The sequence below is a fragment of the Dromaius novaehollandiae genome, chromosome 2 (assembly GCF_036370855.1).
Source record: "Dromaius novaehollandiae isolate bDroNov1 chromosome 2, bDroNov1.hap1, whole genome shotgun sequence".
NCBI lineage: Eukaryota > Metazoa > Chordata > Aves > Casuariiformes > Dromaiidae > Dromaius > Dromaius novaehollandiae.
Window position 1 is genome coordinate 18,923,164 of NC_088099.1, and position 27,552 is coordinate 18,950,715.

Sequence of the window (27,552 nt, forward strand, 5' to 3'; positions counted from 1 at the left end):
GGTTTGAACAGATTACCGTGAGGAAGTACAGGACCAGCTATACACAGCACCAGCTATGCACAGGACAGGATACAAAGACTCCGAGTGTGACTTACTAACACTAAACACGCTAGGAACATGGCATGGGAAGGGGTAACAGGTCATGCTGTAAGTGCGGCTGTTTTATCTTATGTCTGTACTTTTGCTCATATAAAGTAATTCTGATATATTTTGCTAGTATTTAAATGTGTATAATGCTGTTTACATGGTAACCACGGCTTTTACATATTTGAAATACAGTTCTAGTAACGGACACCACCCAAAACCCTATATTCAACCACAAACCAAAAGGGTGAAAAAGGGAAACAATGTTATTTGGAAAAGACTGTTGCTAATAAGAAAGCTGTTTTGCCTTCCCTTTGTCCTTGCTTTGTCTTCAGTAGCCACCTGGGTAGTTGTGTGGAGTTTGAGCCTACGTTTGCTCTTGTATCCATGAACCTAGAGCCAAATTGAAAACTTCCTTGTATGTATGAACCTAGAGCTGAATTGAAAAGCTGCTGACATGCAGCTCTTCACAGTGCAGGATATTTGTTTGAAGGAGGTTCATGAAGTGAAAATAAGTTCTTAAAACTGCTGTGTGAAATGACCTCAAAAACTGTCAATAGAGATGATGGTGTAATTTCAGGCTTTTGCGTGCCTAATGTTCTTCATTTGTTAGGGTGTTTTTTTGGTTTTTTTTTTTTTTTTTTTTTTTTAACAAGGAAATGCTGGTGGAGAGACTTTTCCCTCATCTGCTAATTCATGGGTAAAAGTTTTTACTTTGTGCCTTCATTCTTGTGCAGTGTCTTGGACTGTGATTTTGAGGAGGGTTGGTGCTTACTGTTAATGTTGAGTAGCCACTCTTCTCGCTCCTTGGCAGTTGGTCTTCTCTCCTCTCACTGTTACATGTTCTTCCCAAAAGCCTGGCAGCGTTTTTCCAGCTTGCTGGTAAGCTAACTGTTCAGCAACACAAAGAGCTTTTCCGGTTCCCTTCCCCAGATGAGCGTGTGGTGCTGCAACACAATTCTTGAGGAACTGGAGAGAAGGAGTCAGGAAGCCTGAAGCACAGCTTTTCTGTACGACATTTCAGTTCATGTAACAGATCTAAAGAGTATTTACCTAGTATAAATCTGTGATATTCGGTGTAGTGAGTTGTCTTGTCCTTCAAGACAGTGTGAAACACTGATTACCTGAGTTGATTTGATAAAGGATTTTTTTTTTTCTGCCCTTTGCCAACTGTGCTTGCATTTAATGAGAGAGGCTGTGGCTGCTGGTGTGAATATATGGCTCCTAAATCTGAGACTCAGTGGGTCAGGATTAAGATGATTTTTAAAGTTTTTGTTGTTGTTGTTTTGTTTTTTAAACATGTGATCCCTGTATGTGTGGGTTGTATTAAATTATTTTGCTACCCTAAGATCAACTCAGTCAAGTACACTGCGCACTCTATCTGTTATGAAATATTTTTTGTCCTGGGCATCTTGCATGCTGTACAACAGAAGTAGAGCTGTACCTATAGCACAGAAAAGAGAGAGGAAAGAAAAACTGTCTGCTGTATCGTTGTTGTACTGCACTTGGCTTTGAGGCTGCTTCTGAGAAAGCAAACAGTTAAATTTTAACTCTACATCCTGTTGATCAACTGTTTCTTTCATATGTTTTTGAAACAAGCAGATAGGGGAGGCAGCTAATCATTAACAGTCTCTGGGCTTGACCACGCTTCTGGGATTAGCTGGCATGTTCCCTAGCACCCAGTCGTAATGGCAAAGGGGTTCGTCTGCTGGTTTAGCTTAAACATGTTTCCTTTGGGAAACGTGCTTTCGGAAGGGCTGTCTTCTCCCTCTTCCCAAATCAATACAGTGCTGGACTTTTTCCTACTGGATTGTGTTACCTGGGAGTTGAGAATCTCTTCCCTGTTCCGCAAATTCCAAAACTACTCCAGGTATTTGTTTTCAGCATAGGCAGAGTGTACTTGAAGTCAGCCTGTTTTTTAGTGATTGTTAACCTGCATTAACCCCAGCCTATTTGCACCGTTTTGCTCCTATCCATCCGTGAGGTTTAGAAATAGGTTTTGTGTGCAAAATTACAAATTAACTGTTGTTCAGCTGTCTCATTATTGTATTGGAGTGGACACTAATAGCCACAGGTACCATGCGAGTGGTCTAGTTTGGCTGTTACCTGGTACATGTGGCTTTTCTCTCTTGGGATTTAACTGTTGGCTGGCTGCGTAGATACACTATCCTGCTAAAAACTACTTGTCTTTTGTCTTTTTCCTCTTCTGGAGGTGAAAAAACAAAGCTATATTGCCTATGACTAAGCATTAAACTTCTATATCAACATCAAGCAAATAGATACTTAAAATGAAAAACTGTTATGTGCTTTGAATTGCCTAGTGAGCACATAACAATTAATAGCATGCATAGTCTTTATGGAGCTAGAGAAAGTAATTTCTTCCCAAAGAAGCAAGATGCCTCGTAGGAGCGTACAAAAGCACGTGCTTGGGAGCCTTTGCTTCGCATAGGGCAAAATACTGCCTTATTTTTTCCAGTGCACCAGAACTGGTAAGAAAGAGTTGCAGTCTCTCGATTGCTTTGAACAGCAAATACATCTCTTGCACAGACACGCCTGCATACCGTTCAAGATTTACATATGTGCCATAAGTTGCTGGCCCTGCACTGTGATACAGATAGTCTTTTCTCCCTTGGTTTACATTACTGAGGTCTGTGGAAAGACATTACAAATCACTGCTCTGTGTTTAATTTTGGATAAGCTGTCTGACATAATTAACATATGCTCTTTTCCTGTTCTAAGGATTTTTTTTCTATGTAAGCAAGAATTTGCTGTAAGACTACTTCAGTCATGTTCCAAGGCATGTATGGTACAGCATCTGTTCCTGGAATTTCTTATCCTCTGCTCCAGTAATTTATGGAATTTTCATTGTTTGTTGCAGGGGGGAGAAGTCAGCCTTTATGGGCCACCGGCTAGGAAAAGATGCATCTTTTTGTGCTATGAAAGGTTCCTCCCTCCCTCCCCCTTAAAAAAAAAAAAAAAAAAAAAAAAAAAAATCTTTAATAACAACATATTCTATCCATGAGAATGAAGTAGAAGCATGAATTTCAATATGCATGCATGTTGTATTTGCGTATCATATTGTAATGCTTAACATATTCTGTTTTAAAGCATTGTAGTATGTACCTTAGACTGATATTATCCTTTACCTCCTGTATTGCTATGTTATTTAGGTGATTCTAAATTAAGATTTTTTTCACTTATGCAGCCCTCATTTATTGGAAAATGCGAAGAGTTGCATCTTATTAAAACAGAGTTTCTATAAAATAGTTCAGAGTTCTGTGAGACAGTTTGTGACCTGATATGTTAGTGATCCATTGAACAAAATGGTTCAGTTTGCACAGGCAGATTATACAAGAGCATATAGAAGAAAATTCAAATAATATTTCTCGATCTTTCAGAAAGCCAACCAAAAGGCAGGAGGTGTATAATTCAAGCAGAACTAATGTGTAAATTTGAGATTCTAGAAGGAAGAGGAAAAATAATAGATGGAGAAACAGAGCTAGTCTTGTGTTTTAGGTCTTCTGCTCCATCTTCTGTGAAATTGGCTGCTAGAGTGAATGTGGTTTAGTGGCTGATTTCTGATACTGATGCGGTACATGCTTGATATAGCAGATTACCTCATTTCATAAGGTGCTTTAATTTGGATTTCCTGTTTTGAGGGATTCGTCGGAGCCATGAGCATTTAGAGCGCTGAAGTTTGCTCCAAAGCTTTATTTTAACTGTGTATGTTTGCATTGACTTACTTGGAATTGAGTTAGTTGAATGTCTTGCATTTCTTTGGAAAATCTCCACTGATGTATTTCTGTTCAGATTTCTTACTCTTCTAAAGTAAAAGTACCCTTTGCAAAGTTACAAGCTGTCTATTTAGCTTTAAGCTGTGTAAACAAGTTTGCTTCACGTTGCTGATTTTAGGTGCTTCTCCACTTGTGTTCTCACCTGCGATCTGCAATACAACATACAGAAGCTGTTAAGGAGGATTTTAGTTCTTTACATATTTACTCAGAGGAATTTAAGATTATATGAGCATGTACACAAATTCAAAGCAAAAAACCAGTTCATCCTTTAAAGGTGTTTCATAGTGAACTCTGACCGATGAATGCTGACTTTCCTAGGAACAGTCACTTACTGGCTGCTTATCTATCTTAGTTTTATTGTCCTGATTCATACAGAAGTAGTGTGAAATAAAAACTTATTTTATGCTTCATCTTTGAGTCTTTGTGCTTCACTAAACAAAATCTGCGTGTCACGATATCCATTTTAGATTAGGACAGATGGCCATTTCTAGCGACTTGCCCAAGCCAATATTGACAGACAAGGATTCTCCATTCTTTCTCAACTTTGACTTTCTTTCTGTGACAGTCTGTCCAAGAGAAGCTGATGCTTACAGACTGAAGATGATTTTCTTCAGTGTGTGGGGGGGGAAGGGTGGTGGTTCTGTAGGATTCAAAGTCACTCAGAAGAAAAGTGGTTGTTTAGGTTGGATACCATCTCCTCCAGTGAGATCCTGAGGTTCTAGCAGCCGCTTAGACCAGTAAGCGCAGGTCCTGGATCTTGAAACAGACTTTCTAGAGGGGGGGCTTCCTTTTGTATCTGATGCTTGATCTGTACTTGTTCTCCTGCAACTGGGGTTTTAGCTGTGGTTATCTTACACGTAGAGGGACATGTCTGTGCTGTGAGACTTGGTTCCTTCCCTCACAAACTGCTGGGCTGACCTTTCCTTTTCTCTTTAGCTTTTTCCTAATAAAATGATGGTGATCAGCATGGGTGTAAATTTTGTTTTCCTTTGCAGGTATCAGTAAAGCTCTGTTTTATTCTTTTATTAAAGCTGTTGTAAATGATATGACTGACACTAGCCTCAGTGCTGAAACTGGTCCTTCTCTATGCAGACTGTTACTTTGATATGCACTGATGGCTTTGCTGAAAAAAATTATCTCAGACTTCTAAAGCTTAGTCCCCTCTGGGGCTCTGGGCAAATTGCTTAGCTTGTCTGTCAGGGTTTCCCAGCTGTGGAGTTGAAGTCATTAATTACTATTGTTGGTCATAAGAATGTTGAGGGTCAATCTGCAAATATTGTATCTGCATAGTGTCTTTATAGTGTCAAAGCAGTAATGTATAATTGTGATTTTATTATTAATACTGGTTATTTCATTAAAGTGCAGTTATTTCAAACAACATTCATGTAGGTTAAACTCGTTTTGTCAATAAGCTGGCATGATTCCAGCAGCATTGACTTGATTCAGATTCTCTTTGTCTAATAGCAGAGCCTAAACATGTAGGTAGCTCTGTAAAGAAAACAGCAAATGCTTAAAGAAACTTGTATTCTCTTCTTTTCAATCTAGACTGTGGACATCCATAAAGAAAAGGTTGCTCGCAGAGAGATAGGCATTTTGACGACCAATAAGAACACATCGAGAACTCACAAAATCATAGCGCCAGCGAACATGGAACGTCCTGTAAGGTATATTCGAAAACCTATAGACTACACGGTGCTGGATGATGTTGGCCATGGTGTAAAGGTAAGAACACCTGGAAACTTGAGGATTCCAAGTAACACAGGACAGGAGATAGAGTTGGGGTGGACTGTTACTGATATTAAAGCATTTAGTGCATTTATTGATATGGTAGGAAGGGTCATGGATTGCACCCACATAAAAGTATTTCAATAACAAAATGGATTGTCTTATACAGAGATTTTTCTTTTGAACAATGTTTATCATAATCTTGTGACAGTTGGTAGTAGTCACAATGCCCGGAAACAACAGTTCATGATCTTAATGGGCATTTTGTAGACATACCATTAGCCTAATGACTTGTCAGAAAAGCCATGACTGACTTCTGAAATTCTCACTCCTTCCTCCTCTGATTAAGTTGCCTCTGCCACTCCCCTTACCTCTTTTCGTTGAGCGATATTAAGTCTGTTATGGGGAAACTGGCTGGTAGGGGTTTTTTTATTTGTTTTTCTTTGGGGGTGGGGAGTCAGCTAAGTTGGCACTGAAATCTCAGTCACATTTGTTATCTCACTGCCATTTGTGCTTTGGGGCAGCCCATTCTCCCCCTCTGTAAATAAAAGCCTTCATAAATTAATGTGTACCCCCCAACTGCACTTTATTTTGGAATGGTTGTGGCCAGTGTGAATTAATATAACACCCTTTGCTTCCTGGATGTATTTTTGTAGCAAATAATAGCTTTGTATTTCCCCTGAGCAGGCCTTAAGGTATATTCAGTTCACAACAGTCTCCCCTTGAATGGCATTAACAAGCTTTTATTCAAGACCCATGTATCCTCTAAAGCTTAATGTGCTCTGGTCAGTCAGTAGAGCAGCTCGATCAGCCCTTCATGTGGCATTTGAGTCAATCAACGCTTGAGGACCAGATCTTTCAGAATTATTCAACAAAACAGTGGCAGAGTGCCTCCTGCGTTTTAGTGACTCTGGGAATGCTCAGAGGAGTCGAATTCCAACCAACCCAGGCTAGAAGGCAGCTCTAGCCCATAGCAGCTTTAAGACTATGAATTAATGTAGTGGCTATGGACTACCTGAAACTCTTCTATTGTCAGCAAAACCTGTATCTAATCTTGTAACTTTTAGGGTTGTTTCTCTCTAATAGTTTAAGCTAGAGTGGATGGAGCACAATCCTGTGAAGAAGTCTGAAAGACGTGCCTTGAATTTTTATAAAATTAAAAACACTGGAGCCAGAAGTTGATAAATATTCAGTATAATGTGTGCATGTGAGGAAAGAGCTCTATGAAAAGAGAGCCCTAAAATCCACAAATCCAGGGTCAGGTATTGGTTTCCGCATTTAAGTGTTCGAAGGGTCAAGTACTGTAGAAGACTCTTTTAAAAGTAGACTAGTTATTATTAGTCTCTGAAGCTGATGCCTTTCAGAACAAATTGCATCATGCAGGCTGAGAAGCAATGCTTGATCCGTAAACCCTGACGCTTGCTATGAAGTTAAATTTTATTGCATTTTTTGATATGACTACTTGCTTTTAGGTGTACTGTTGCCTTTATTTTAATAACATGGTTCTATCCATTTAGTAGGGGGAAACTGATGCACTGTTTATTTCTAGATGGCTCTTAGGAAATATTTTTAATATGGGTGTTTGGAATGTTTTTTACTGTTAGTGATTTAACTCTATATTAAAAAAATTGGTCTGTTCAGAGGTAAAATAGTTTCTAGAAATAATCAAATTAGCATCTTGTTAAAAATCAGATACAAATTATATTTGGCTATTATTTCTTTACTGAGTGACTTACCTGAGTCTGTTTTATGACTTCTCTGTGGAAGATATGAAACACTAAGGAGAAAGATGAGGTTGGTGTCTGCTTCACAAATGAAATAAGCCAGGCCTCAGGTGTACAGTTCAAGATGGTTGTTGTGCATATGATACCTTCATCAGTGTTGACCTCCACTGGACAAAGCTATTAAGATTGGGCTGAGGTAGCAAGCGACCTAATGCCATGTATTTAGCCAGTATATTATTGGGATTCCCGGAGTGTGTCACAGATCCCTGCTCTAAGGGAAATTGCTTGTTTTGTCTGCAAACCCAGATGCAGATAGTGCTGTTTTAAGAAACTCAAACCAAAATAACTTCAGATCTGGGTCAGGTCCTGCTAGAAGTCAGCACAAATAACTGGTGGTGGTGTGTCTGTGTTGCCTCTTGAACCTACAAACTAGGGGGAAAGGTACAAGAAATTGCATTATGGACTCTTTGGCATATCCAGCATGTTCTTAGAGGAGATTTCAGACTGTTTTATGTTCTTGACCAAAGACTTCTTCCCAAGTTGATGGGCACTGGTGTGTCCACTAGGGCCTTTGAAATCATTTTTATTCAGAGGAGAAAAAAAACGTATAGAGTTCTGACTAGAGGAGTTGTCAGTATGACCAACTACATGTCCTTGGTTGTCTTCTGCCCTGGCAACTGTCAGTAACATAGATATGCTATAACACATAGGTTGACACTTAAGTATGAGAACATATATATATTTTTTTTCATACTTAAGTATCAACCTATGTGTTATAGGTTTTTTATATATGTGTATGTATATACATATATATATATATACACACACACACATACATTTATGAAGTCAATGCTAGCATTAGTCAAAATCAGGATGTCTTTTAAAATTGGTTTGTTAGTGACAAGACTTTCCTTCACTACACAAATATTGTGTGCGTATGGCTCCAGGAAACTAACAGGCAAGTGTTTTTACCAGTCTGCTAAATAGTTGTTCAGTTGTCACCCTCTGGGCATGGGGGAATGTAGTTGAAGTCATTCTTGATAAATCAGAGAAACTGTTGTGATGTGAGGGGCCACCTTCCTCTGTAGAAATCCTGGTTTAAAACTATTGGGTAGAGGTTACTTTAACACTTCCTTCCTTCTCTTCCCCTTCTTTTGTGGAGGGGGGGAAAAAAAACAGTAATGTGCCAGCATATAAATAGGTCAAATACAATTACTCATACAGAAAATCCTCAGTTTAAGAGGGGGGAGAAGGAGGAGGGAGCTTGGAAGCAGCCTTAAGAGCCCTGAAGTTGGCCTTAGAATTTATTATAATCTTTTTTTTGATGAAAAGGAGGCAGGTGGAATTGCAGCAATTTGTAAGATGGGAGCTAAGTAGGAAATTGAAACGAAGTCTTATGGTAAGGGGAGATAAAATGGGGAAATGTAATTGCATTGAGTTTATTATATGCAACCAGCAGTTCTTCTAGAACAAATATGCATGAACGCTGAGCATTTTTCAGCTGCATTTGAAGGAGAATTTTGAAATTTCTTACCCATAAAACATTTGCATTTCACTCCACTAAAGCTGTAAGAAACTTTCTAGACCAGGAAGTCAAACAGGAGTTAAGCATTCAGAAATATTACTCAAGGAGATAGAAGCTGGAAGGATTCTCTTAAAGCAGGGCTAGAGCCCAAACTTACCAAATACTTAGTTAAGAGAAGTGAGTCTTGTTCTGACCATTATTACACTTCTCTGCCTACCCCAGTCATCTGCGATCCTCATGCTTGCATCTCTGTTCGCAAAAGAAAAACGCAGATGCGGAACTGGTGTGAGGGTAGAAGGCTACCTAATCATTGCTTGCGTTCCCTTCAAGATAAGGGCTTTTACTTGTTAGCCACTTGAGTATTAACTTTTAAATAATTGACTGGAGAAAAAAAAAATAAGCAAGGCAGAGATCCTGAGCCTCTGCCGCCTTTGCAATAGCAGTAGTAATGTAGTAGCAATAGTATTAGCCTATATTAGACACCTTTTTTTCAAAGGAAGTTGAGTTTCCAGTTTCATCAATGTCACATCATCATTCACGAGATCATGGCTAAACAGTAAATACTGCTGTGAGTAAAGAAGGCTTTTCTGGGGGAAAAGGTAATTCTTCCTGTTCCCGTCTCTAACAACTTTGTTGTGAGTGTTGATACTAGAGGCTTTTCGCAGGGCACTTGCTCCTGGAAATTCAGCAGTGTGCATGGTGTCATCTGATAGGAGGTAAACTTCAGGTCTTTCTGGTTGCAAAGAAAACTTGACAGTGTACAGGCTCTTTATTTTCTCATTTTGGAAAAAAAAAATCTTTCTCTTCTTATAGCTAGATTCAAGCTTTTTGAATGCTTTGGGTTGGTAATGTTGAAGTGCTAAAGACAAGAGTCTGAGGTAGGTTTCTCTGAACAGCAAGACTATAAGTAAGTGCTGAGGGAACAATGTTAAGTTTGCCCATCACCCACAAACAGTTTCTATATGGTAGCAGCAGTTTAATATGTAAAAACATTTAATAAAAAGTAAAATGCAACTTGGAAATTTTGCCGGCTCAGTTTGGAAACTAAAAAAGGAAATAAAGGAGAGGCAAGCAATAGTGTCAGGTTACATCTAGTTACTATGTTAATAGAAGACAGTGTGATTACTGGGTTGCAAATAATACTGGAGGATGTTGTAGTGAAAGATAAAATTTCACTGGAGAAAAGAAAAAAATCTATGAAGACTTCCTACTCATGTTCAGTTTTGAAGGAAAAAGATGATTTGGAGCTTAAATTTTCTCAAAATAATCTTTCTTATGATAGCTTGTAAGGAAATAAAGAAGAAACAAAGGCTTCTATACCTTTCTGGTAAGGAAATTGAGACATGGGGATGATTTAAGACTGCAGAGCTAGTGGCAGAACAGTAAGTGTTATCCTCAGTATCTGACTCCTACGTACAGTCTGCCTTTTCAAAAAACATCTTTGATTACACATGCCCTTCTCCCAAAGTCCACGTCTTGATTTCTGGAAGGAAATAATGTTGGGGCGGGGGGGACCTTCCGGACTCTGCTTTACTGTATCCTTTCCTCAAGCATCCCATACTTTCGTGTACAAGCTGCTTTTCCTGCCCTGATTGTGTCATCTTGCAGTGCTCCAAAACCGCTCCATTGACAAGACAAGAGGCAGTCCTCATGCAAAATCTATGAGGATGCCTGTGGGGCAATTGGATTGCCTAGCCGTAGATACATAGTAGCACTTCCAAAGGTGCTACGGCCAGCTGCCTTTCTGTAGTGATGTCTCAGGTAATTCTCTGTTGACTAAAAAAGGATATACCTTTATAAGTAAAATGGGAGGTGAGCTAAATAGTCATCAAGAACAATTTATTCTTTCCTCTATTGCAGTTGATGACTGTTTACCGGTCAAAGGTAATGGATCTAAGGCTGGTTATGGCTTTTACAGAGCACACATTAAAGTTCTGAGTTTAGACATTTTTTATTACCGCAGATTGGACTGTGACAGTTTTTCAGCATTTGTTTTCATCGATCAGCGCTTATACTGGATGGTCTTTAATAACTACTTTCAGTAACCCTAGGTATGGCAGGATATACAGTGAAATTGGCTCTTTAAATTCAGTAGTTAGAGAAATAATAAGCAGCATACAGCATCAAAGTACAGCTAACATACCTAGAGAACTTGTTTCTGTGCTCCAAAACTGGAGAGTTTATAGCTGAAATGTTAGGGAGAAACTTCTTGGACTTCAATGCAGTGGGGATTTCGCTCCCATGTCTCTGGTATGCAAGTGGGCTTCTGTATTTCTGTGCTTATAAATACATTTGCTCACATAAATGAGTTATGTGCTGTGTTGCTAGCCCTAGTTTTCTGAACACAGTTTGTAACTTGAATAATAGCTTCCTGGTTCTCTGAATCATGACTAATGTTCCCCCATGACTTGTTACTTGGCATGGAAACTACTAGAAATAGCTGGCTGCCTCCTGAGGCCAGTAGAGTCCTTCAAAAGTCTGGACATCCGTTGCCTACTGGTATACTTGTAATTGCTTCAGACCCTGCCCTTTCACACCACTCATGAATCTGCTGCCCTTAATGGCCTTGTCCCTTTGGCCTCAATAACCTGGCAGTACTGCCTTGGTGATTATTTTTGCACTGTTTAGACTACCTGAACTGAGCAGGCTGGCTGGAGGCCAGGCATGTGGAAGGCAAAAGTGCCCAAAGCCCCATGGATGGACTCCTTAGAAGGAGCTGTCCTGATGTTCCCTTTCCACCTGCCTCTTGCCCCCAAACCACCACATGCATTAAGTGACTTTTACTTCTCCTTGTACCCTTCCTTTCCAACTTTCTAATTTCTTTGAAGCTTCTGTAACGCTCTGTTCTTGCTTTTCCTTCTCATCTTCCTCTGTCTCTGGGTAGGGTGTTTACTTGCAAACACAGATTGAACTGTCAGTTTTGTGGACAAATTATAGATCTGCCGCTGGATTCCAGAACCGTCATCTTTGGTCTACACTAATATTTCAACATGTCTTCCTGACACCTCCTTGTGGATCTTTTCTTATGTCATCTTTATATTTTTTTCTCAGTATCTACCAACAGTACTGCTGTCCTGTCTGTTTGCTGGGTCTTGTCTTCCACTTAAACCTTTTTCCACCTTAACATTTGAAACTTGATGGCCTTTTCCCATATTGAGAGAAGGAACAGAATTACTGTGGCTTCAAAAGTTGCTGTTTGTTAGCAAAGCTTGTTGTGAGTGACTGTGTATGGACCCTGAGCCCGATCCAATTAAGAACGAAAATGCATTGGCTGGAGGGAATAGTCATCTTTTGTGATACCTATGGTCATCACTTGACTGTCCCAAAACACTGTTTGTCCTGTCCAGCCACTCAGCTAAAAACTCAGTCCAGGTGCTCTGAATTTCCAGTGTCAGTTACAGAAGTAGTTACAGTTACAGTTACTTTGTTGGTGTTGTTTGTTTGTAGGGTTTTTTTCTTTTTTCTTTGAAAAATGCCTTTGCACCTGTTGCAGGCACTTGCTTTGCCCATTGCCTTAATTGCTGGCACTGAGTCCTCAGCCAGGCTGGTCTCGCTGGCTGTCAAAACCCTGCAGGCATGTCACCACCCTAGCTGTCATCTTTTGGAAATGCAGAGAGGTTGACTTCTATTTCTGTACTCTGAGACTGGTTGCTGTCCCTATACAACAGCCCTTCGCACTTTGTCCCGGGCTGCCTCATGCTTGGAGGGTTTATCTAAGAAAAGCAAAATAGTTCTGTTTACCACTCTGAAATGCCTCACTGCTATGATGCTTGCAAGCAACACCAACCCATACTGCTGCCTACTGCGCTGTCTTGTTTCTGGGAACGTCCTAATCTGTCTAGTTCACTGACTAGACATCACAAATACCCCCAGCAAGCCTGCAAACTGTGTTTTTGTTCTAAAAGTGTACATTGTCCAAGAGTCTGGTATCTGGTGACAACTCTCTCCTGTGAGTACAGTAACGCAAATAATGAGAGGAGGAGAGAATCGTGCTCCTTGCAGCTTCTACAAGAGTTCCCTGTGCATGCCAAGAACTCCATGGTGCTCTCATTTGACTAAGCTTGGTCCCTTTCCACCTTTCTGTCTCTTATTTCATAGATCCCTCTTGCTAAAGCCTCTTCCCTCTTCAAGATGTGAACCTTGAGCGTGCCCTGCTTCCTCTCTTCCTCCTGGCCTGCCTTTCCTCCCCTCTTGGTGGGGCTGGCTTTCCCAAGCACTGAGCGGTTGGCTGTTGGAGGTGTTCATGTTCTGCCTGTCAGCTTTTTGGCCTGTTGGCATTAGTAGAGAGGTACTTGAACCTACAGGTGTTCTAAATATGCCCCTGCTTTTCGTTTTGGGTTTCTGTCATCTTTACTCCTGTTTTTCTTAAACACGTAATGGGTCTAAACCCTGCTGCATAAAAGGTTCCCAGAGCTTTCTTTGAATTGCTTAGAAAGCACTAATTTTTTTGTTTTTCAGACTAAGAAATATGGTAAGATTGCCCTTATAGGCTCAGCCAATAAATAAAAGAAAATGTCTTCTCCTGATTAACTTATTAACTACGATTAAGTAGCTATATAGTTCGTATCACTTGAATTCATTTGCTTTCTTCCTTTATTTCTGTCTTCGGCGTTCCCCTCCCGTAAGAATCTCTGTTCCCTTTGTATTACTTTGTGTTTTCCTAGCCCTGAGACCCTTCTTTATATTGATAGCAACATAGAGGGCACTTGCAGAGCTTTTTACTCATCCAAAGCAGTGTGACGGCGGTTACTAATTCTCCTGTACAATAAAGAAGCGTGTGTGTGCGCATGTGTGTGCATATCTATCTGTTTATATATAAATCTACTTGGTAGCAAAAGAGATCAAGGTCACCTGATGCAGTGTTGGAGATAAGAATAAATGTCAAGAGCTGTGGACTTCAGATATGTTTAGTGTGTTAAATAGTGCTTAGCGGTAGAAAGGTTTGAAATAAGATGAAGCTTCCTGAGTCACTGCTAGATGTTGGCATTCACAGTGTTGCTGCAGCAGAGGCAGAATGTAACAGGGATTGAGGAGGGGGTGGAAAGATGCCCCGGAAGTGTTGAGTGGCACTGCATAGGGGAAGGGAAGAAAGGAGCTGCACTCTTGTGCGTGTGCGCGCGTGTGCACACACACAAGTATACGCACACACAAGTATACGCACACACATTTGTGTGTGTAAATATGTATCTATATATATAAATATAAATAAATATATATATTTGGGGAAGGCAAATTAAGTAGTAAAGACTTAGTAGAAACCCAGTGTCTTATATGCCACCCTCCCTTTTAAGCCTGTAAAAGGAAGGTTTCTGTCTGTGGCTGCTTGGAAAGGACCATCAGTTCCACTTTTTGGTCTCTTCAAGTAGCAAATTCCTTGCATTATGCCATTGCCCTTGGAAACTGGAGAAGTAACAGTCGTGTACTCCTATGAGAGGGGAAAACAAATTCATTGCTAAAAGGCTTGTTTAGAAATATAATATTTGGGAGACCACACTGTCATCCTGGAAACTGAGCCTGCATATATATCCATGAAATAGGTATGCAGGGATAGAAGTGGTTTAAATGCTTTAATTCTGTTACCCTACTGATGAACCTCTGCCTAGACTGGGAGTTAACAGGATGACCTTCAAATTTACTTACCACAGCTAAGCTTTCTTATTTGGGTTTTGGAACAGGTTTTGTGCTTCTATTCTTGTAATGTGAATAACTTGAGGGCAGTGGCTTTCAACCTGCCTTTGATTTGTAAACCCCAACTGTTTTCTAGTGGTTGTGCAGACCCTATTAGAAATTTCACGTATGTACTTTGCTGTACGGCATGTTTTAATTATTTTTCTGAGTGCATGGACCTCTTAAAACTACTAGTCTGTGGATCTTTGAGGAGGGGGAGAAGGTGGTCTGTGGACCACAGTTTGAGAAACCTATACATGAGGAGATTTGTTCTAGAAGTAACAGTTTTTCTGAACAGCCTGTGAAAACACCATTAGGGTTGTATTTTTTAGTCAATAAAACTAACCCCTTTCCCTTCAAAAAGATGAGCTGTCCTTTCCCCCCTACCCCCTGCCTTTCCCTGATTAAAATTAGAAAACTCAACTTGGATTTATTTATTTTCATTAATTTTCATCATGGAATTATGAGGCCAAGGTTTCATGAGTTCTTTTTTTCTCTGCAATTATGAAGGGCTGTAAAAAGAGAGAGACATATAATGACATGATTCTAAGAGCTAAAATTTCAGAATAACGATCATTAGAGCGCTGGCAACACAGTTTTGAGCAGCCAGCACTGTGCTGCTGACTTGAATTAGATTTCAGTCAATAAACTAGAGGTGAAAGGCTCTGCTGCTCATCCTGTCTGCAAACTCCCTTTATCTTTATTTACCATTCAGTGCAGCAGCTAGGATTTCTTCAAAACACATCAAGGTTAAGTGTCAAAACAACAGGCAAGTCCATTCTGCAACGTATAACTGAAACTGTGGCTTTATGAATAAATTCTCAAATGTATATTGCCATTGGAATAATATTGATCTAAGTTTGAACTTTAGTGGTCAGCGAAGGGCTTTCCAGCTCTTTACTGCCTGTATGAGGAGGCCTGCAAATAAATCTTGAAGAGAACTAAACTTAATTTTGACATAAGTGTTTTTTCTTTGAGTCAGTTAGTCATTAAAAGTTGTGCCATGTGATTATGTGAGACAGTAAAATCTTTATTAGTGCATCAGTGATGTAGCTAGTTATCAGTAGACAGCTGATTTTTTTTAAATGTAATTAACTGTAGTTTAACCTGTCCTATCACTTGTGATGGATCTGCCATTAATTTCTGCCTTTTCCCCCCTTTTTTTGCCAACGTTAAGTGGCTAAAAGCCAAGGTAAGAAGTGTTATTTCTCCTTTGACCCACAGTGTCTCATGTGACTGATAGTAGAGGCTGCAGAGCCATTAAAACTGAAAACTAGCGCTCTCTTATACTCTCCTCTGCTTTCCATAGGATGTTTAGATTAAATATGCTGAACTTGTATTTTTATTTACAGCATTTAGTGTATCTGCGATACATTGACATCTGCATTTACACATAGACATTAATTTCTCTAACACGTGTAGTGCTTTGCTCTGAATTCAGTAGATGCCTTGATTCCTTTCACTTACCTTTTTACAGGAGACTTCCCAGACAACCCGAATGACTCTGCTAGTCAAATAGCAGGGGCAAATGAGAAATGTTTGGCCCATGCTGACATTATTGAGCTGTCAGTGTTAAAGTTTTATTTAAATTATTAATACTCAAACTGAGGTGAACGCATATGTGGCTTTGCTTTAAAGAAAAGAGGATACAGGAGATTTTTGCATGAACCTGTCAATTGCCTAGCTTCCCAATGTCTGTTGTAAGTTAATAGTAAAGATAACATTAAGCTCATATTTTGGCTCTTTGTATGTACTGGTGTCTTTCTTATGTGTAGCTAAAAACTTACTGTTTGACAGCTGTCTGGGAATTCTCACTTCATATTCTTACGCTTAAAAAAAAAAAAAAAACCAAAAAACACACACACAGTCAGTAATAGAGCTGCTCTGTTATAAAAATAAAATCATGTTTTCCCTCATTTCAGCATGGAAATAACCAGCCTGCAAGAACTGGCACCTTGTCAAGAACAAATCCGCCTACACAAAAACCACCAAGTCCTCCCATGTCAGGCCGGGGAACTCTGGGGTAAGAATGAAGGCTGCTTGTTTGGCCTGTGTAATAGAAAGTTTTAATTGTGCTAATGTTGGTGTTTCTTAAATATGTGAATGGATGAGAGTTATGACTAAGAAATAACACAATTTCCTTCTTGCGTGAACCATTTCAGCTGCCTTGACTCTTATGATGCCCTTTTTGAAAGAACTGCTTTTCCTAGGGGAGGGGACTTATTATAGTTGTGGGTAAATGATGATGCTGTTGTTGTTTCTGATATATGGGCAGAAATCTTTAGCAATGCAAAAGGATATCAATAAGGTTTTAACTTCAATGGGGGAAAGACTTCGCTGTTAAGGTTTTATCTCATTTCTTGGTATTGTAGAGGTATAAAATGGCTGTTGATTCTATATTTGTTACATTGTCTAAGCAAAATTGGTGGTATTATGAACACATTGGCAACACCGATTCCTGCTGTCTTGTGCATCTGAATGAAACATTTTTATGCTTAAATGTGGAAATTTTGCTATTCCTGAGTCCCACCATGACCAGGGGCAAAGGTTCCTACCAAACTGCTTTGGACCTGTGGGTGGTGAAATCTGCTGATCTTTGTCTGCCAACAAATACGTATTGCTTGGAACCAAAGTATTAATATTTCAGAAGCTTGGAGCCTGTGTTATATGGTTTTGTCTGTCCAGCTGTGCAACACCTTCCCAAAGATGTCCTAAACAAACCATTCTGCCTATTTGTCATTCTCGGTCTTTCCTTTGTGCTGTGGGGGACTGAGCACTGGTGTGGTTGTACTGGCTGCAGGTATGTTGTTTGGGAGAGGTGAGAAGCTGAGTAAATGTGGAATAAAGAGACAGAAAAGGATGGGGATCAAGAGCAACAGAGAAAATCAGGAGAATTTAGAATCAGTAAACCCCTTTTGTAAAAGACTTAGTGATTCTAATCCAGATTTGCTGCTTTGCTGCTTCAAGATGGCAGTGTTTATTGTGTATTCCAGAGAGAAATTACCCTAGGGGTTTCCTCAACATGTTTTGTGAAAATTCCCATTGCTCAAGGGCACACAATCAGTATTCCAGTTGTCTCTCTTATCCCAGCTGAGGAGGAGTTGTTTATCAGCCCTGGGAGGCTGGGAAGTGCTTTCATGTCCTCTTGGATGTTTGCTAGTGAGACAGCAGCACTCATGTACTGGTGAGCTGCCTCTCTCTAATGCTCTCTCCTGAACAAACCAGAGCTGTTTCGTTGCCTTGGCTGATGCCTGATAAGGATTAATCAGCTGAACGTCATTTCCAGATGAGCTTGATGAGAGGTAGCAGTTGGCTGAGGGGGAGGAATAGTGTGGGTTCACAGCAGAGATTTCTATCTGCCCTTCTTGTTCAGGAAGTACAGCTCTTGCTTTGGCAGAACACGGCTGCTCAAGACATGAAATATCATAGGCATGACTGTTTTCCCTAATGTATGCAGAAAAAATTGCTAGAAACTGCAAGGGTACTAATCTTCTGCCTTTGGTTCAGAAAATGGCGATAAGCCTATAAAATCAGAACATGCTTGGTGTGAAACATGGGTCTTGGAGTAGGTGCTGCCTGCTGCATGGCTTGTGCCTCTAAGGCAGGGCTGTGCGAGGGAGGGTGCTGAGGAGGGAGCCCTGTGCCAGACGCAGTGTGAGCTGAGGAGGGTGAGGAGCTACCAGAAGCAGGGCTCTCTTTGTCTGATCTGGGAGAGGCTGAAGAGCTTAGGTGCTCAGGTTGGAAATACTAGGGGAAAAGAGTGAATTGGCAGAGGTGAACGGAGGGAAAAGTGGTGGTCACACTTTCCTGAGGGGCCTGGACTGGAGGAACGCCTTGGGCTCCCTTTACCTCTCCCTGGTGGCAGTGGGTGTCAGCACCACACTGAAGGCAATTTGAGGAGCTCTGGGCTGTGTCAGGGGAGAGCTGTGCTTCTCCTCTGTGTAAGGCTGACAAAAAAGCAAAGGGAAGGGTTGGACTTGAGCAATGGGCAGAGATGATTTTGGACTTCTCTGGTGCTTGGGAGTTTGGTCAGTCCTTCAAGGAAGTTGAGAAGGATAAAGGAGAAACTGAGGCATGGCTGAACTTGATGTCGTAGGGATTGGCTTTAGAGACAGCATGTTTAAATTGTACAGTCATAATAAATAGCACTAGGGAGCTGAGTGGCTATGTTTTGTATTGCCAGTGTATTCCAAGGTAGAATACTTAACCTTGCAAACTAATGTTTTAATGTTATTTCTGTTGGAAGCATATTTATAATCTTCCATGCTTATCATTTTATTTGGCAGTATTTAGAGCTCTATCTCTTACAACTGGGATACAAAGTTTCTTTATTTTTCCCATGGCAGATCTCTTTTGGAAGAACTATAGGTGGTGGCAGTCTGCATATTAAAATCATCTAGAGTTCTATATACAGACAAACTAATTTACAAACACCATGGTGCATGCAAACAGTTATGATATTTCTGGTTTTCCTCTTAAGAAAGGCTTTAATAATAAAATGCTATCATTAAAATTTAATACTGTTGCACTCCATATTGTAAACATTGGGTCAATCAGTTTGTTAGAATACTATGAAGCATTATAACTTACCAACTGAGTTATAACCAATAATTGAACAAATGATTAAATGCCAGTGCTTTTTGATTTTTTTGCTTAGCTGGTCCATTGCCAAATTCCATGTCTTGCAGAAGATCTCCTAGTTACTAGTGAGACTGAAGAGCTCTGCAATTCAGCACAATAAATGCACTGTTCTTAAAGCAGTAATGAGTCTGGTAAATATATGTCGAAAGATCCGTGCTGTACTTCGGACTCAATGCAGTCTGCTTGGGAAAGTCTCTGTGCTTCACTTTCTAGGTCTGTAAAATGGAGACAATGAAGCATATCTGTGAAGCACTTTTAAGATCTGCCGAAGTGATATGAGTTTGCTTGATTACAGCGTGAAACAACACTAACTAGGAAGAGCACTGGTGATTGCAGATGTAATTTGTCCTGTGAATCTTTCAGCCATACTCCTGTCTTAAGGAGATGTATACCTTTAGCAAAGACAGTTAAGGACAGTTAAGTGTTTGGAGGGGAGGGGAAAATGAGGAAATTGTTACAGTAGAAAAACTGTTCACATGCAGTTTACTTGAAAGTAATATACCCTAGTATGTTATGCATATGTAACTTGTGTATACTATGTAGTTCAGAGAATATATTTTTGGTGGTAATTTTTTTAATCAGCATGTATACTGTAGGCCAAGTTGTATGGATTTTTCTACATGAAAGCACTTCAGAGAGTTGGATGGGGGATCCTCCTGCCCCTTGCCTTAAGTGGTATTTGTTTAATATACTGTCATATGAGTCTCTGGGCCGTGATCTTTGAAAACTTAAGAAAACAAATGGTTTCACTACTTTATGCATTTATCCTTTTGATCTTCTGATCCTTTATCTTTTTTTCTTCAAATCCTTCTTCCTTGACCAGGCGAAATACTCCTTACAAAACCCTGGAGCCTGTCAAACCGCCAACGGTCCCTAATGATTACATGACCAGTCCTGCCAGACTGGGCAGTCAGCACAGTCCAGGAAGGACAGCTTCCCTGAACCAGAGACCAAGAACACACAGGTAGAGTGAGTTGCTTCTCACTGTAACTCTTCCCTCTCTGGCATGCTGATGCTTACTAAAATCATGGAGAAGCTTTCATGCTTTGTGGCTGTTTGGCTTTTTGTTGAAGGGCAAAAGGTGAGTTATTCCACCACTCTGCATTAACAAAATTTAATTGTATTATTTGACTTTTCTAACTTATAGGAACATACTTAAACTGTGTAGAAGCCACATTATATCTAACAACATACTTCCATATGCACAGACCTAATTTCCTATAACTGATTTATTCTGTTCTATAGTATTTGTTTCCCAAGAATGGGCAAAACTTCAAAATTTATGCAGTTGCAAGGTAGGGTTTAAAAGCTATATTATTAATTTTAGCCTAAAATACACTTAGACTTTACAGAATGTTTTTTTGTTTGTTTTAAGATAATTAATTTAAAGGGGAAATTTCTCTTGATTAAAAACACTGTGTTTAAGGTAGTGTATTGAAAGAGTCGATTGCTTTCTTTTGGCTAAAACTTAATGCTTTTAATTGGTAGTAGCATGGCAGAAGTAGAAAGTAAAATATATCCACTTATCCTTATGGCTGTTTAGGGAGAGCAGGGTTGGGGGTATGTGTGGCTTATTCTCAGGGCCCCCTCCCCTTTTTTAAATGTAAATTATTTGGGGGGATGCAAGGCTTTCTCTGTGCTTCTTGAGTGAGTTCAGTTTCTTTGATTTGATTGTATCAGAGGCCTCAAACTGCAGGGAAAATTACAGACGAAAGACTTCAGTGCAGCTAAAAGTAAGATGATGGTTTATTGTTCAAAGAGCTTTCTCCCCCCAGCAATCAGATGCTGCCAGTCAGTATTTGGGGTTTGAGAGAATATTTTTTCGGTAAGGTGTTCACAAAATACTATCAGAGTGAAATAACATCTAAATCTTGGTGCAATGAAGACCTTGTTAAATCTGTTCAACTGGCTACTTTGAATGCTCTCTACTCTTGTCTCACAAGCTATTCTTTTATGTAGACTGCAGTTACAAATTCAGCTGCAACCATGGTGACATGATCAAGGTCTTCAGCACACAGAACGCTAATTTTGAAGGAATCATCTTTGCTTCCATTTCAGATCACTGATTTTCTTTTTGTAACAATGTTATTTTTTTAAGATATATTTGAATGATTTACTTTTGACTCTTTGACAGCACTGATGTCTATCTGCCCAGAAATGGTAAATAAACTATAACATCACTGAATCCTCTTTAATTAGCATGGATGGGTGAAAGTGGTGTTTTTAGCTTCAGAGCATCTTGTCTGTTTAGTTCCCTTTGTTATTAGTCTGTGTAAGTTAAAGTCTTGTTTTAAGAGATAATTTTGGATAAGCGTAAGGACAGATTCAATCTGAATCTTGATTCTTGTTCAGCCCCCTTAGTGAAAGGAGATGTAGTGGCCTCCAAAAGCCATGCATAGAAATGTTATCTAATGATTTCTTCCTGAACTCTTCTGCAAAAACTTGTATTGCCAGCCTCCAGTTTGGATATCTTATAATGGCACTTAGACACATTGCTACCTGGCTATACTGTTTCTTTTCAGATTATCTTAGAAACAGTCTTCTGTTGTACATAGAAAACTGGGGGCTTGTACAGAAAAGTATTTTACCACCAGCTTGGTTTAGAGTGGCTGTTTGTAGTCAAAAAGTTCTCATCCTAAACTTCCATTCCAAGTAGAGGAAAGATTCCTTCAGCCTATAGCATATATCATTTAAAGAAATTATTTTTAGTTAGGCACGAACCTTTCTATCTCTAGTTTGTTACTTCCAATTAGTACAAGGTCCTAGAACTACTCCTGCAGTTGTTATTCCATTGCCTAGAACTCCATGGTTACTTTTTTAAAGCATTTCATTAGACATTTCATGCACAGGTAATGTTTATCAGTTTAGCTAATTCCATTTATTAGGAGTATAATGCATCCTTACTTGATTAGCTGCATGTGACTGTAGGTAGAGACAGGGGCATTTTGTTGTGGATTTTTCAACAGTCTGTAATTGAGTTAGGCTAGCAGAGCTCACATCAGAAACGGAATTGTTAGTAGGCCTTCGTAGGAATCACTGTGCTAATGTGTGCACTGTGTTTTTCTTTTAAAGCGGTAGTAGTGGAGGAAGTGGCAGTCGAGAGAATAGTGGAAGCAGCAGTATTGGCATTCCCATTGCCGTGCCTACACCTTCACCGCCAACCATTGGACCAGGTATGTGGGATTCTTTCCCTGTTACCTTACGCTGTAATACCAGTTGTTTGTGTTCACAGAAGGATTTTGACTGAACACAATGGGGTAGAAACTGTCCTGAGGCACAGTCCTATTCAAGAAATCTTATAGGAGTGCTGAGGGGCATCTGAAGTTTTAATTCCTTAGCAGAAGTACTTGCAGAAGAATTACTCATGGAATAGTGAATCGCTGAAACACCTTTGTCTGTTCTTGTTTTCACAAGATAATCAAGGGCGAGAGGAGGGGGCAGAAGGAGAGGGCTGTATACTTTTAAAGCTCAAGAGCATTTTTTTAAAGTCTTATTGACAAGTAGGCATTTCTGGATGCCCTGAGAAGCAGCAGCAACTGTCCTATATGTATCTGATGGAACATCTCTTCTGAAAAAGCCTGCTAACTTTACGATCTGCCAGTGATTGTATGTACATATCCTCTTTTTAATTAAATACAAATCTTCACCTCAAAACATGAAGGTGATGAGAAGATCATCTAGGAATAAAAAAACGTCGGTCGTAGAATTCAGGTTTATCCACCAGTGTTGCTTATGCTATGATCAGAGTCTGAAATTGCTAAGCTATGAGGGAGATCGTTGAGAGAGGCAGGAGAAAATATGTGTGTATATAGCACAGCAATAAAAAAAAAAATGATGCAGGTTCTCTCAACATCAAAAGTATATTCCCTTCTCTTTAAGAATGATGATTGGTGGGAATGTGTAAAATCCTTCATTATTTTAAGCCAGCGGGATTATCATCTTGATAATAGGCCAACACAATCACTGTCTTTCATAAGCATATGAAGCTAATTTCCACAAGAAAATAGTGGAGTTTTGATGTAGTATAATTTTGCTGTTGCACCTCTTAAGTCTCTGTTCCTCGGTTTACAAGTCTTCACTTTCTTACACACATGTAGGCTTTCCTTTCTCTTTCCCAGGTGTTTCTGATTCTGCAATGGTACAAATAGGCATGAAATCTTACTTTCATCTGGCATCTTATTAAAATCTGTGGAAATAAAGTTCTGCAGGTACAGAACCTTGTGTAGGGTCAGGGCCTGAGTTTGTATCAGTTGACTGAAGTTGAATTTTTTTATTCGGGAAGCCTCTCAAGTGGCAGTGCTTTCTTATTTGCATTTTAAAAAATATGCCCTAATCAGGAATATAAACTATTTTATTAGCACACATTTCTGTTCTTCTTCCTCCTCCTCCTGGAGCACCACCAGCACCACCACTGCCACCACCTCTCCCGATGGGCAGTCTGATAGGTGAGAGAGACTTGTGTCAACGCTGAAGTGATTGCAGTCATGCTGCATAATCAATAATCAGTTCTTCCTAATGGACTTAGTGAAGCTGTTTGTCGTCCGTAGAGGGCTCTACGTGATTTTAGTGTAAAGATCAGTACTGGGTTGTTGTTGGTTGTGGGTGTTTTTATTTATTTATTTATTTTTAACAAATCTAATCTCCATTAATTTCCTGTGGACAAAGCCTCTGAAGGTAAATGCATAAGGTAAAGGGAAAAGGCTGTTAGTTGCTTCGGATATCTGTTCCCATCAATGCTAACATCCAGTTAGTCTGATCTATAAGAACTCAAAATCAGCTTGAATATAGGTATTCTGCTGTATCATTCCTGCATTTGAAGCTAAGCCACTGCAGTTGCACTCTGGCTTAAAGTGGTGGTTGATGTGAAGGGTGGTGTATGTATTCTCTCCTGTGGGAATAACGTGACTGAAAAGCAGAAGTGTGTGTCACAGTTGCTTAGGAATGATTCTGTGGTGCTGCAGGCAGATGCCAAATAGGAAGACTTGAGGATACAAAAATGACAATTCTTGAAGAATTACTTCAAGTTTTACATACAGCTGTTAGGAAGGGATTTAAGAGTAGCAAGCTTAAAAACAGACAGATGAAGAAAAAAAAAGAGAACAACAACAACAGAAAGCACCCTTTCCAATCATGGACTGCTGACAAAATTCATTGCTCATGTTATGAAATTAGCTTTGGAGGCTTTGACCCACGTAACCTTTTGCACTTTCTCTTACTAAAGTGAAAGTGACTTCGGATAGCATTTCAAGACTGCAAACTTCTGGTCACACACTATTTGTATGTGTATACATATGTATATATTTTTATATATGTGTGTGTATGCATGTGTGTATATAGATATATATCTAGATATGTATCTAGATATATCACAGAACATTCTATTGCAAAACAATTTTTGCATTTAAAAATTGCGAAGTTGTGCATTGATCTATATGACCCCAATGTGTGAGATTCATTAGTTTACAATGTGTTTTATCTCTGTCAGAGGTTAATGCAAAAAGAGAACTGAAACTGTTTTATTAACCTTGAATTTTGTACAGCAAGTATGTGGAAGGTAAAAATGGATGTTGGTCTTGAAGGATAAGTGATGTTTTTCTGTCCGCCTGCATTGGTGATTCTGTTTTGTTAGTGCAAATTTCACAAATATAAAAGCACAACTAGCAAAGATGATCAGTAGATCAGCAAGTGTCTGAAGCTCATCCTGTTTGTTCTGTTATTTTGTTAAGTATCTTTTTGTATCAGATTGGAAAGAAGTTCTGGTTCACAGTGGAAAACACTTGCTTTGAACAGAATGTGAAATTTGTTGTGTGCTCTTCAATAAAGGGTATTGCATGTAGAATAATTAAGATATGCTTATTGGAAGCAGATGCAATTTTCCAGTCCAATCCAGTCTATCAGAATAGTTTCCAGCATTTCTCAAATGCCCTTTATATGAATGTTGTTTTATGTCCTGTGTGTTTTTTCTTGTTATTGATTATAACAGGGATGTTTGTTTTCTGTTAATCTCCTGTTACTGGCCTCAAATTACTGGAGATCTATAATCAAGTATTTCTTATGTTCTGGGGCTTTTTTCTGTTTTCTGCATTCTATCTCATGTAATACTCTGCTTAAGTCTTCTCCTTGGTTCCTTTGGCTAATGCTTTTCAGCTGCTCCGGGTTCAGCTCCTGGTTCCCAGTATGGCACAATGACCAGGCAAATCTCACGGCACAACTCTACCACTTCTTCAGCATCTTCTGGTGGATACAGACGGAATCCTTCTGTGACTGCCCCATTTTCTGCTCAACCTCATGTTAATGGCGGGCCTCTTTATTCTCAAAATTCAAGTAAGCTTCTGAGCTCTGAAATCTCAAACTGTTTTGAGCAAAATGATTGTAAAAGCATGCGTGGCATTTTAATTCATTTATGACGAGTACCAATCAGATTATTGCTTTCTTTCCTAAAATAGAAGGAGAAACAAACAAAAAACTCCTCCTCTCTTTAAGTTGTACAGTGATTGCACTGTGTGCAATTATACTGTTTTCCCCTCAAAGTTGTTTGCTGTTACTCACGATAGGAAATTATAATTGCCTATCTAATTATGGGTACATTATACTTAGCCTTTCAGGTGTGCTTTGAGAACATAATCTGAAGACTTTTTTTTGCAGGAGACCTAGTACGGTTGTAATACATTACTTTCACTACTGGCCTAGTGGCAAGAGAAGGCTGTTAGGGGACAGTACTCATGTAACAAATCTTTCCCATCACACAGCTCATCCCTGTCTCTGTCTCTTTCCGAATTCTTTTCCTGCATTCAGGTTTCTCCTTTGTTCTTCATTTTGTGTGTGACTGATAAGGAAGGGACAGAAGAGCTCAGTTTGTTCTTTTTAACAGACGACTCCTTGGCACTTCCACACTAGTAGTATAGCTGGAGATGAGTGAAGGGATGCAGTGGGCAAGTAAGCTAGCTTTAGTCAGCAGCATCCTACCTACCCAACAAGACAAAGAAGAGATTTATTGCAGAAAGATCTGAAAAATGGGATCTACTTGAGTGTTGATGGAAAGCAGTGTTGAGATCAGGACATTTCTTCCTAAATTTTTTGTAAATTTTATGACCAGATATACATAAGGTACTGATGGTGCTTTAATGGGTTTCTGTGGCATGTCAACTCTTAAACTTCTGAGAGTAATATTTCTTTAAAAAGAAGTGTTGCTGTTTGAGCTGAAGATTGCTTTGGACTAGTGTTTGTTGTTGTGTACTTACTTTTAAGGAAAAAATGCATGTAAAGCATTTGAGACACTGAAGTGGGTGTTTTCTCAGAAGTTTAGAAGTATTACTTCTGTCAAGAAAAACCCCACTTACATGCAGGCACACCACCTATCTTTTTTTTTTTTTTTTTTTCCAACACTGACTTTTCTCCCACTCTCTCACCTGTACTGGCCCTTCATTTTCCTCCATATTCCTGTTCCACAAAATTAATCTATCATGACAGAAACCCCTTCCTGTTCAAGCAATTGTGTTCTGTTGAGTGAACAGGGCCTGACTTCTAGAAATAGTTCAGTTGCCTTAAGTGCTGTGCACGTGACTGTTTCTGAACATTTCTGAACATCTTTTTTTTCAAAGCAGTTTTTTTTGCTCAAATGCAGGTGTTATTCCTTAATCTAGCCTCTCTGGTGTTTTCAAAATACTGATTGTCAAGATGATGTTTTTAAACAGTATTTTGATGGGTTTTTCTACTTTAAACTATTTTCCTCTGTTTCTGTAACTGGCTTTTTTTTTTTTCCTGTCTCCACATTAAATCCAGGTTCCATGTTACCTTAAGATTTTATTTCTCATGCTAACAAATAATGTATTTTTTTCTTAGATGTTTACTTCAGTTTTGTGAGAAACTTGTTTATTCGCCCTCTTTTGTGATTGTTTCCCCCCATAAAATTGATTTAATTATTGGTTTTGTAACGAACTAAATGTTACATTTTATTCATCAAACATTAATCTTCGTTATGGCTTTTTTCTTAAATTGTTGCTTACTTAGAAGTATAGAGCCTCTTTCAAATTTGATTCCAACTGAATTACATGGCTGAATTCCCACCTTCGCAGGAATTTCTCTATTTCAGTACAAGAGAAATTGTCCTGAGAAGGGGAATGGTACATCAAATGAGTTGATGTCTTATTATATTTCTCCTCCACGGGGAGATACCCTGCCAGGATTGAGGCTTCAGATGGCATGCCCTGCTGCCACCAGGCCTCTTCCCTTCCTGTAGAGGGAAGACTTGAGTGTCTCAGCTGTGAAGCCAGCACCTTTGAGCCCCAGTGCTGGGCCTTTGCATCTTGCTACACACCAATAGGTACCTACCGTTGAGGAGATGAGCTTGTGAGCGCTTCCCAAGGAGCACTGTGTGCAAGTGTAGCCAGCT

At 39.5% G+C, this 27,552-nt stretch overlaps 1 protein-coding gene across 7 annotated transcripts in view; it reads left to right on the top strand.

Moving 5' to 3' along the window:
- The window catches only part of ABI1 (abl interactor 1), an 84,799-nt gene that overhangs the window by 49,160 nt on the left and 8,087 nt on the right, over positions 1-27,552 (top strand). For 2 of the 7 annotated variants that reach the window (XM_026101624.2, XM_026101622.2), the window contains exons 3-8: positions 5,424-5,600; positions 15,697-15,711; positions 16,442-16,542; positions 19,984-20,124; positions 22,233-22,333; positions 25,308-25,484. In XM_026101624.2, the coding sequence (XP_025957409.1) occupies positions 5,424-5,600; positions 15,697-15,711; positions 16,442-16,542; positions 19,984-20,124; positions 22,233-22,333; positions 25,308-25,484 (712 nt within the window). The remainder of the gene's footprint in view (positions 1-5,423; positions 5,601-15,696; positions 15,712-16,441; positions 16,543-19,983; positions 20,125-22,232; positions 22,334-25,307; positions 25,485-27,552) is intronic. The other 5 variants (XM_026101627.2, XM_026101628.2, XM_026101625.2 and 2 more) reach the window with 3 other exon arrangements.